At 41.7% G+C, this 12,107-nt stretch overlaps 1 protein-coding gene across 1 annotated transcript; it reads right to left on the reverse strand.

Annotated features, from left to right (window-relative positions):
• Positions 1-1,121: 1,121 nt before the first annotated feature.
• Positions 1,122-11,722, reverse strand: LOC115425468 (E3 SUMO-protein ligase CBX4-like). The gene is made up of 5 exons (XM_030143083.1): positions 11,487-11,722; positions 11,217-11,260; positions 10,655-10,720; positions 5,087-5,153; positions 1,122-3,611 (listed from the first exon to the last, which is right to left on the reverse strand). Exons 1-5 carry the CDS (start codon positions 11,553-11,555, stop codon positions 2,175-2,177), a joined length of 1,683 nt encoding a protein of 560 aa, XP_029998943.1. The 5' UTR covers positions 11,556-11,722; the 3' UTR covers positions 1,122-2,174.
• Positions 11,723-12,107: the final 385 nt, after the last annotated feature.

Genomic DNA, 12,107 nt, shown 5'->3' on the forward strand with positions numbered 1-12,107 from the left:
CCTCTGAAACATGTTTTTATTGCTGTTGAACCTTCATACATAGACTGACAAACACATATGTGTGGTCAGTAAAACTGTACTAAACTGACAAAGCTAATGCTTAGATCTTTTGCACAGATCTGTATGTCTGCTATAACATTCATCAAAATTAGAGCTGTGGGTCAGAATAAAACTGCACAGTGCCTCTTGTCGTTCATTCTAAGTGTTTGTGTTGCTTTCCTCCTGCAGAACAGGCCTGACATGGAGCTGCTGCCTCTACAGCGTACAAATAGTAGCAGACTGCAGGGTTAGATGAAGCCCATCCGAAAATAAACCCACAGGCTCTGGAATAATCCTCACGGCCCGCTGCCTACACACACACACACACACACACACACACAAAACGGAGCTACAAATAGAGCCATGAACTGATTTAGTCACTTCTGAGTTAAGGTTAACAGTGTAAGAGCATTACAGCCGCCCAGTAAAATCTTCAATTCAACACTATGATCTAGGACAAATGGTCCAGAAAATGAACACGTGTTCAGAGAACGCAAACCTCCACCAAGCACCTGAACGCTGTGCATGTGTGGATCGACTATTTCTGTTTAAATTCAACAGTTTCCAGGTTGTTCCATACAGCAGAAAAAGTTGAAGCTTGGTCCCAGTCATGTGTCTGTCCAATTAGATTCAATTCACATCAATATTTGTTGAGTTCTAATTTTAAATGTGTGGTAAATGGGATTTTCAGTGTTCAGTGTAAATGTCCACAGAGTCCACATTCCACAGTGGATGTGGACAATTTAGTTCCAGATACAAGATATTGTTCTAAGCTACAGGTGGATCCAATTGGAGGCTAATCAGAGTCATGCGGAATTTTTTAATGAATTTTGGAAAATTGCTCAATGATGACAAATAGGAAAATTGTAGATTTCGTGACCTTGCTGTGACTTTGAACTTTGGCCTACTGGGACCAAAATTTAATGGGTCCCAGGGCCTAGGCCTATCTGTGGGGACAATGTAGTAAAGGTGGTTGGAAAAGTTTTCCCGTAAAGTTGCTAACAAATAAACATGTAAACAGCCAAACACACAAAGCAAAGTGATCACAGTACCTCATGGCAGAGGCAATCAGAGAAAACGAGTCCAAATTCCCGTTGCAAACAATTTTATTATTGCAAAATGTATCAGGAAGTCTTCACTTATGTCTGCACACAAAACACCAAAAGTGCATCTGATGAGTGTCCTGACAGAGCAGTTTTTAGTGCACCTCTAGACTTTTCAGACTGTATTAGTGCTGCATGGAGGGGACAGGTCCTCAAACAGGATCCACAAGCAGAGGAGGCAGGATGTAGGTTATATAGGACACAGGGGAACCGATCTGATTATGATAACATGTGCTTCCAACAACTTTTAAAATACAACACGTGTTCCAAAAGTTGACCAAAATAACTTTTCTGCTCATGAAGATCCTTATGTAGTCCTGCATGACGGAGATGACCATGAAGCACTAACTCATATGACACTCAACTCTGACACCAAATAACAGAATCTACCAAACATCAACTGTTGACAGTGTGTGCACCGTCTCCTCTTCAACAAATTAACATTTATTAACAGAAAGGCAGTTCATTTTTCGTTATCTGCTCGTTTAATCAGGCCTAATGGCATAATCTGTCCAAGCAGCATGCAGCCTTGTTTAAAACTGCCCATCTGTTCACACACACACACACACACACGCACACACACACACACGCACGCACGCACACACACACACACGCACGCACGCACACACACACACACACACACACACACAGTGTTATTTACCATGTTTCAATAGAATCTTCTTGCTTACAAAATTCTCCAACATTTTAACATCATCTGAGATGTAGACCGTTGAGTATATAAATCAAATTACATAGAAAAAAGTCAACAGTATTTACAAGAATAAGTGCTTAAATCTTCCATTATAGTTCCGGCATTTTTTTCAACTACATCTCAAATAGCTGAAATCAGATACTGCATGTGATAAACCCTACAGAAATACCAACAGGCAGAGCTTATAAGAAAAGTTATGCAATAAATGCTTATCTGACCTGTATAAAACCAAAACACCAAGGGTTCCGTTGTACATTCAAGCATCTGAAAATACAAATATTTCATTATACATTTATACAATTGCACAGTTTGTACTCAGCTTATGCTGTTATGTATTCTTTAAATGTGACTGTGAGGCAGTTCGTAGTTATGTCCGTAATGACTATATTCCCAAGGAATGGCTGGAACGAAGGAAAAGGCTCCTCTTTTCTCTTTTTGTGGTTAGAAACAGGCAGTGAGCTGCTGTTTTCGTCCTCTGCAGTTTGTTGTGTTTCAGCCTGAGGTTCTGTTTGTGCGTCTGCTCGTGTGTGTGTGTCGTCCTGTGTTAAAGCCTCAGTTGACGGGGACGTTTGGGCCTGCGTCCCCGTGGGAGTTGAAGCTTTAGGCCTGGACTTGACAATGCTCAAGTCCATGGGCTCGTCTTGGTAGGTGCAGTCCTGCAGGAGGACCGTTTGGTCTGCGCTGATGCTTTGGGTCGGTGAGGACGCAGAGTTGGGAGTACTGATACTCCTAGAGCTTACAAACCTCTTCGCGCCCACATGCTGCTCGCTGTCCGTGTCAGAGAGGTGTCGCTTGAGTCCGTCAGCTCCACCTTGGCTTCCTCTTTTGTCGGCTGGGGAGGGGTCTCCCATATCCAAAGGCAGGGGGACCAGATTAGACTTGGTTGTCAACTGCAAAGGCTGATCTGCTGGAAGTTGCCCCTGACCCCTGACCTCGACATGTTTATCCTGTTCTGTCACAGTTGGTTCCGGTTTAGGGCTCCGCCCCTTTTCTTTCAGGCAATCTCCATTTAATCCTGAACTAGGAGCAGTCAGTTTGTCTTTGGGGGTTTTTGCAAATCCATTCATGAGACCGAGCTTCTTGACTAGTTTCATCTTCTCCAGGTGGTTCTCGGTGCTGCTGGTATCACTTCCCTGCAGCGGCTTTTCCGCAGCTTCCGAATCATTTTTGATCTTGGCCGACTTCATTCCATTTTCCATGTACTTGCTCATGACGATAACGATCCGCCCGTTCTTGTTCTTATTCTTGACGATCTTGAGCTTGCTGCTGCTGACGCCGTTGGACTGCGGTAAAGCGCTGTCCTTAGGTTTCACCTTCTCTGGCGCTTTGTGCCCGTTGAGATCGGCTGGAAGCTTCTTCAGCTCCATGGTGATGTCCTTCACTTTGGTCAGGCAGCCTGAGTCTTTGTCCCGCACCCATTTCTGCTGCAGCACTGGTGGAAGGTTGTAGCCCTGCTCCGGGGCTTTCACCTCTCTGGGTTTAGCGAATATGGGCTCGTGTATCTTGAGGTCCGGCTGGTAGTGGTGGTGCTTCTTGCTGTTGAGCTGGTAGTAGAACTTCTTGCCGTTGGCCTGCTGCTCGACCTCGCGCTCCCGGCACAGCGGCTGGTACTGGTGGTGCTTCTTGCTGTTCAGCTGGTACTGCTGGCTCTGGGGACACAGCATCTGGATGGAACCGGTCTTCTGACAGCTGTTGTCATCCAGGGATGCCTCGTGAAGATCTGCCAGGATACTGGATCTCCGGGCGAATGAAGGGACCTGCGAAACAAGACAATTAGTGTCACAGAAAGAAACACAAAAGGTAGAACACAAAGAGTACAACATGAAAAATTAAAGGCTTTGCCCTGAACACACAGTCCATACAACAACAAAAAGCCTGGGGCCCATGGGCTGGGGTGAGGAAACTCTGCTTGGAATGTGTGAAGAGGCCCAAACCACTGCCACCATCATTTTGGAAGCGCTCCTTCATATTCACCCAGCCCTCCTACTGCTCACCAGCAGCTCTTTCAGGCACCGGCTGGCCCGTCACACTGACATTTCAAAGTGTCTCCTGTGGCTGTGACCTCAGCTTGGAGGAATGTCACTGGCTGCTTTGTGCCCCATCACTGACTTTATCCCATGTGTTACGACGAACACCCTCCAGAGAGGAACAAAAACGCTCCTCTGGCCTTTTGGACCACTGATTGATGCACGAAATGTTCAATTCAGTTACATCTGTTAGGTCAGGGGACTGGTCACAATAAAATTAAATGCATGTAACATCCACAAGCCTGTTTATTGGAGACATATTTTTAGACATTTTTACAGCTTTCAGGCAGCAAACATAAACCAGATTATTTCAGGAATTCAAAGAGCCTTCAAATGTGTGCATATCCAGGCAAAAATATCCAGATTAAATACAAAACTAGCAACAAAATATGAAAGAAATGTAAGCACACTGTTAAGACTCCAGTTGGGGAGTTTAATTCAGTTTTTATCTCCGCCAAGGAGGTTCTGTTTATGCCGGCGTTGGTTTGTCTGTCTGTCTGTCTGTCTGTCTGTCTGTCTGTCTGTGTGCAAGATAACTCAAAAAGTTCTGGACGGATTTGGATGAAAATTTCAGGAAATGTTGATACTGGCACAAGGAACAAATGATTACATTTTGGTGGTGATTGGGGGTGGGGGTGGGGGGGCAATGATCTGCCTTGGCGGAGGTCTGCGCTCTCCGAGTGCTTTTCTAGTTAATACATTTTTCCAGGGGTATGGAATAGAGATCAAATGATTAACTACTGCAAACACAAAGTATTACCTAAATAGAAATATATCACTTAGCAGACACTGGTGCCAGTGGTGGTCAGTAATTAACATTAGTGTTCTGAACTAGAACAGAAAAGCTCCAAAGCTGTTTAAACATACTCACCAACATTTTACAGTCACAGTTTTATGTTCAGTTCTACATTTTTACTTACTTTAACTTAAACATTCAGTCTACAAATTTTACCATTTCTAATAAAGTCCAAGATGCATAGTGAGTTTTTAATGTCAGTTTTTGGGAGAAGTCCAGATGATATGGGGTTTCTCACCTTTAAACGACTGTTATTATATCAACCCTTGAAAATCCATGATCAGTCAGTATTTGACAGCATTTCTACCAGCCCTTCCTGTAGTTCACAGTCTTTCAAACTGAAGTCATCTGTGTAATTATTAATAATTTTGAGACTTAAGAAGAGTATTACGTCACAAACCGAGCTCACCTGAACCAGAAGGTGTTTGGGCTTGGGTCCTCTCTTGCGATAACCCATCAGCTGCTCCTGACGCTCCCTATGAGAGGAGAAACAGCAGCCAATCAGTGAAACTATCTCCCAGAGATGAGTGTCTGTTGCATGGCAACGCAACGTCATGGGTGTCCTCCTCAGGCTCAATTAGAAAACACTGGGTCCATGTTACAGGATTGGAGTTCTGTGTCCAAATGCAGAGTGAAACGTCCAGCGCAGATTAAAGAAGCTGTTGAAAATAGTACCGTTTGTCTGGACCTTTTGTTCTCTGTAGTGTCAGTTTGGTTTCCCTTGGCTTTAAATGACAATAAGGTTGACACTAAGTTAAAATGTTCCATCCCTGAACAACACTGGACCGCGCTGCTAACATCCAGATCCACAGAGGAGGATAAAAGCAGCCTCGTATGGACTTTCCTCAGCTTTCTTTGGTCTCCATGCAGGTCCCTCCACAGCAGTAACTCAATACTGCAGACAGGAGTGATGTCAGTCCCCCTCCCCCACCCTCCTCCCTCACATCTAATTACAACGACGACTCAGTGTATTTTCATAGCCTGGCATTCAGACAATTTGGCTCCCCAGAGAGACGCACAATTAGTTTCAATAAAATCTCCCCTTTAGACACAGAGAGGTAATTGCTCAAACAGATGCAGAGCGATGTCAATGTTTTTCCTTGAATGTGTGACCTGTGCCTAGAGGTCACTGGAAGCACAAGATAAGGGAGGAAGAGAAAAGCCAGTGACAGTTCAACACACATAGGTTCAAAAAATAAATAATTCAATTAGACTGTCCCTCATATGGACCTGCCTGGACAGTCACTCACTGAACTGCTTAGCAATTAGCCAGCCAGCTAATTCCACCGTGGCTACCCATATGGAAACGTTAGCAAGAAACAGACAGCAGGAGAACAGAACAACTGGAGCTGGGTGAAGGCGCAAAAAATGATCCAGAAACAAAAATATTCATATCAGTCAGTTTCAGTAATTACCATGACAAAAGCCAAAGCACTTCTTCCAAGTGTAAAAGAGGAGTTTTGGTCCTTAGTGAAAGTTGAAAGCAGTTATTTGTGGTTTTAACACATTTGTAAAAGGTATAAAATGACAAAACAAAACAAATGATGTAAAAGATGTGACGAGATAAACAAAACACAAAAAAGATACAAGTGTTCAGAGAACGCAAACCTCCACCAAGGACCCTGAACGCTGTGCATGTGTGGATTGACTATTTCTGTTTAAATTCAACAGTTTCCAGGTTGTTCCATACAGCAGAAACAGCTGAAGCTGGTACCAGTCATGTGTCTGTCAAATTAGATTCAATTCACATCAATATTTGTTGAGTTCTAATTTTAAATGTGTGGTAAATGGGATTTTTAATGTTAAATGTAAATGTCCACAGAGTCCACATTCCACAGTGGATGTGGACAGTTTAGTTCCAGACACAAGATATTGTTCTAAGCTACAGGTGGATCCAATTGGAGGCTAATCGGAGTCGTTTTGAAGTTTTTATGAATTTTCGAAAATGTCTCAATGATGACAGATGGAAAATTGTAGATGTTGTGACCTTGCTGTGACCTTGAACTTTGGCCTACTGGGACCAAAATGGACTGGGCTGGTCCCAGGGCCTAGGCCTATCTGTGGGGAAGATTTGGGAAAGATAGTTGGAATAGTTTTCTAGTAAAGTTGATAACAAACAAACACACAAACACACAAAGCAAAGTGATGACAGTACCTCCTGGTGGAGGTAATAATGCATGATTACTACTGTCTGTCATTTAAATATTTTGTGTTCAACCAGTGACCCCTGGTTTGTGTGTTGTATCATTTGTCTGTTGATAAATCTAAGTGTGTGTCCGGTGAAAAGGATTGGCAAAAAATAAGCTTCTTCTTCTTGTGGCCTATTCCTTGTTTTTGGTTTTGTGTTTATTGTGGTTGTTGTACTGTGTGTGGTGATTACTGTACAAACCAAAAATAAACCATTCATTCATTCATAAAACAAAAACTAAGTATAAAAACGTCAGATTCATCACTGAGTCCAACACAGCTGTTGGTTGTGGACAGTGATGACACAGGTGCATTATGGTCCGTGTGAGTGCACGGTGGGCGGGCAGGTAACACTTCAGCATGAGAACCTGATGCTGACAAATAACTCTCAGGTGACATAAGCATCCAGCAGACAGTGGCTTAGAGTGACACTTTTACTGTGGTAACACTGAGCTGAACCCTCACCTGACCCTCTGACCACACCAGCAGCTAAATGATTACAGCAGTTCCTGAATGAGTGCGACTTTAGCCAACGCTTCATTCTCAGCGCCACGTGAAGAGGCAGACGGTCACAGAGCTGAAGCTGCTGTGTGGTTTGAGTTCTACTGAAGCTGCACTGACTCGGACAGATCATGGAGACAACGACTTCACAAGATTTGAAAAGAACATGTGCACTGCAAGACCAGACATTGTATTTACTAAAATGCTTTAATTACAATGTACTGAAATAATTTAACCCTTTCATACATACTGGTCACTCCAGTGGACAGTTGTTCTCCAGCTGTTCTCTTGTATATTCATGGGTTTTGTTGCTTTAGTTCCACTTCAGCCAACACAGAAGACACTTATGCATCATCACAAACACTGACATTCATACTATTACTGTAACTCTGCTGTTCCTGATAAACCTGATCTGCACTAACATGTTTGAGTGCAAATCAATTGCTGATTGTTATTAGACTGTTTTTTTTTGTTTTTTTTGCACAAAAAGGTTTTGTTTTTTGCATAGTATCTCCGTGAATTGAATAACAACTAGTATTAGACTATGATCAAATGTGAGAAAACAGCATTAGCAGCATTTAAACATGTTTTTATTTCATAGTTGTCACACAGTTTATCACTTTCTAATGATGGGTTTTAAATACATGGTTCTTTGCTTCAAAAAATACACACATGGCGTCCAGCTGAGTGGACATTTTTGTGACTCCATGAAAAATAGGTTCATAAAAAATTTTCAACTGTATTGTTTTTTTCAATGCCTGAAGAGGAATAAAATCACTCAAGAAAAAAATATTGACTAAGGTTCTCATAATTCATGCATGAAAGGGTTAAGTTTTATTCCATTACTATAAAGTGTTCAGTATATTCTACTGAATAGTAGACACAGTTGAAAGTATGAAAAAGCTTAAGTTGAGTGGATTTAAATCCCTCAGTTTTAGTCCTGACCACACCTTTGTATCTGTGCAGTGCATTGTGGGTATTGTTCCTGTTGTCGTAAATGTGTTGTTTTTCTGTGCAGGGTTCAGTGGGTTGTGCTGTTAGTGTTCATTTGGACTGAATGTGTTTGTTTGTGTATTTTTGTACATCTGCACCAGGAGTCAGAGCCACAGGAACAACTATGGATTTACTGTTCATCTAAGATAGTACTTGTTTAATCTAATCTTACTTACTTATCTAAACCTTTATGCTTTGCTGAATTACAAGCACTCCCTGTACTAGTTGATTACATTGAGCTAACTTCCTGCCTAACTTTAAGCCACACTATAATATATTCAGATGAATAATTATACAAAGCAATTTATAAAATACAAAAGATTTAATTTTAAATCAACTTGGAACTGAGTCCAATAAACTGGTGATATTCAGTCTAATGATTATACAAAGCAACTGACATTACAACACATTTGAAGTTAAATTAATTTGGCATTTAGTGTGTTGGACTTAAAATAGCAATTTTATTCAAATCAAGCGTTTAAGTTTAATACACTCAAGTTTTCATTACTTAAAGTTTTTAAGGCAACGAGTTACCTGAGATGTTTTAAGTAAACTCAGCTTATCCAGTCTGACAGTGTGGACAGATGAGTAACAACAACAACACACTGTTTCAAGAACTGGAAATGTAGGAAACAGTGTATTTATAATAGAGCTGAAACGATTAATCGATTAGGTGTTTGAAGCCAAAGCAAAAATTCCCGATTCAATTAATCGACTCAAATTGATTGAAGGGAAATATTCTATTGCAGTTTTCCTGAATTGAAGCTTCTTTGTGCGTCACAATAAGCGTCCATGTGAAACACAACAGTGGAACCAATGTTTAACAGCAGAGAAATGAAGGAAACAAAGCTTTGATTCAGGAGAACTGTGGTTGGATAATTTTTTTGGGATCACTTTGAGTCGATTAATCAGTTGCAGCTCTAGCTGAATCTAAATCTTTATGCCTTACCAAATTAAGAGCACTTCCTGTACTGGCAAATTACACTGAGCCAACTTCCTGTCTAACTACCATCCACACTACAATACATTAAGTTGAATAATTATACAAAACAATTTATATTGCAAAAGATTTTAATTTGTATCAACTTGGAATTGAGTAAAATGAGCTGATGATATTCAGTCTAATGATTCTACAAAGAAACTGACATTACAACACATTTGAAGTTAAATTAATTTGGCGTTTAGTGTGTTGGACTTAAAATAGCAATTTTATTCAAATCAAGCATTTCAGTTTAATACACTCAAGTTTTCATTACTCATTACTTAAAGTTGAGGCAACCGGTTTCCTCAAATGTTTTAAGTAAACTCAGCTTATCCAGTCTGACAGTGTGGACAGATGAGAAACAACAACACACTGTTTCAAGAACTGGAAAAGTAGGAAACAGTGTATTTATAATAGTATGACCAGTTTATTTTTGTGTGATCTACATTAGAATGTGAAGACAAATGATCGAACCCTGTCAGACCGGATAAGTTGAGTTTACTTAAAAAAATCTGAGGTAACTTGTTACCTTAAAAAATTGAAGTAATGAGTAAAGAAAACTTGAGTGTATTAAACTGAAATGCTTGATTTGAATGAAATTGTTATTTTAGGTCCAACACACTGAATGCCAAGTTAATTTAACTTAAATTTGTTCCAGTGTCAGCTGTTTTGTATAATCATTAGACTGAATATCATCAGTTCATTTTACCCAATTCCAAGTATAAATAAAAAATTTTTGCAACATAAATGGTTTTGTGTAATGACTCTGCAGCATATACTGAAGTGTGGATGGAAGTTAGACAGGAAGGTTGCTCAACACAATTTGTCAACACAGAAGATACTTCTTAATTAGTAAAGCATAAAGTTTAAAATGGAACTAGTATAATTTTATCTGAACAGTAAACCCATAGTTCTTCTCTGGCTCTGACTCCTGGTGCAGCTGTACACAAATACACAAACAAACAAACAAACACACACAGAAAGGCCAATAAACACTGACACACACACATTCAGTCCAAATGAACACTAACAGCACAACCCACTGAACCCTGCACAGAAAAACAACACATTTACAACAACAGGAACAATACCCACAATGCACTGCACAGATACAAAGGTGTGGTCAGGACTAAAACTGAGTGACTTAAATTAATTCAGCTGAAACTGTTTCATACTTTTGACTCTGTCTACAAATAAGCAGAATACACTGAACATTTTATAGTAATGGAATAAAACTGAAATCATTTAAGTGCATTGTAATTAAAGCCTTTCAGTAAACCCACAGTCTGGGTTCACAGTGTGGTCTGATCTTACCTGTCTTGGAACGCGTCCAGCAGTCTGGGGTCCAGGATGTTTTCTTCTGGCTCCCACGTGTTGTATCTGTCAGACCAAACACAGTCCGCTGTCAAACTGAGGACTCTGAACCCGGACAGGCCGTGACACACTTCCACCACAGCTCATGCGTGTGGGCGTGTCCGCGTGTAAAACAACATGCTGACACACTTGCAGTCCCCGCGGACGCACGTGCAATAAATCACGAGTAACTTTTACGCACGACTGTCCAGGGTGGAGGTGTTGGAGGTGGAGGTGGAACTGTCCCTCCATCCATTTAACTGAACACACACGAGCATTTGTGAAGCCTAAACATGCGCAGGCTCCACTTCCAGCCGTGTCTGTCCTTAATTGGCACACCGGGGACTGCAGACACACTAAAACCACATCCATCATCGCTCACCAAACGCGTCAAACGCCTCAAGCGAAGAACGCGTAACCGCCCATATGCGCGCCCACGCTTGTCCAAAATCCACGCGTTTATTAGCTGTGTTTGACTGTCATCATTACTGCACAGTGATCATATGTTTGGAGGTAGACTTACTTTGGAGACCATCCCCTCCACTTGACCAGATACTCAACCCTCCCCTGTGAACGGAGACAAATGGCATCAGGAGACTTTAGACTTTTACGCAGCAGCAGGAGGCGCATTCACTGTGGACTGCACCGACAGATCAGGTTATGTACAGAGGTAGTAACAATAATAATAATAATAATAATAATAATAATAATAATAATAACACATGTAATCAGCACAGAGAAGCAAAGCCAACCCCCCCCCCCCCAGTGTCCTTCATGCGCTCTTCGGACCAACCTTTCTGCTCCGCTTCTTCTCGATGCTCTCCACCGCAAAGACGTGCTCTCCCGCGGCGGGTAGCTCCATTTTCCCGAACACGAACAACCCACTCCTGTAATTTCCCCCCCTCTTCTTTTTTTTCTATACGTTTCCGACACCTTATCCTTGGTTTTTCCCTCTCTCTCTCTCTCTCTCTCTCTCTCCCCCTCCTCCTCCTGTTTTCCTTGCACCTCTTCTTCTTCTTCTTCTTCCTCTCCTCTACACTCCTCTCTCTCTCTGCAGCTCAGTTGAAGCCGCAGCCAGAAAACACTCCATGCAAATAGCCGTTGGAGTGACGTCAGAGCAGGGGAGGTCATTGGGGCGGGGGTTGTTCCCGCGGTGCGTTCAGGGGCTGTCGGAAAAAGAGTCATCACGACCGCACGGGCGTATGAACTGTGTGTTCCAAAGGGCTGATGTGTTTGTTCTGCTAAACTTCTGGGAGACACCATGGTCAGACATGCTGCTACGAATCTGAAAGTCATGAAAGCAGTGGTTCCCAACATTTTTTGGCTCCTGACCCCATTTTAACATCACAAATTTCTGGTGACCCCAGACATTCAAAACAGAGACTTTTTTTTTTTTCTAAAATTAATTTGTTTG

Source organism: Sphaeramia orbicularis, chromosome 1, assembly GCF_902148855.1.
Source record: "Sphaeramia orbicularis chromosome 1, fSphaOr1.1, whole genome shotgun sequence".
NCBI classification, from domain to species: Eukaryota; Metazoa; Chordata; class Actinopteri; order Kurtiformes; family Apogonidae; genus Sphaeramia; species Sphaeramia orbicularis.

Coding starts and splice junctions, on each gene's coding strand:
- LOC115425468 (XM_030143083.1), bottom strand. CDS start 11,555: ATGGAGCTACCCGCCGCGGGAGAGCACGTCTTTGCGGTGGAGAGCATC. Junction 10,721..11,216: donor TGGAGGGGATGGTCTCCAAA/GTAAGTCTACCT, acceptor TTGGTCTGACAG/ATACAACACGTGGGAGCCAG. Junction 3,612..5,086: donor CCAAACACCTTCTGGTTCAG/GTGAGCTCGGTT, acceptor CTTGTTTCGCAG/GTCCCTTCATTCGCCCGGAG.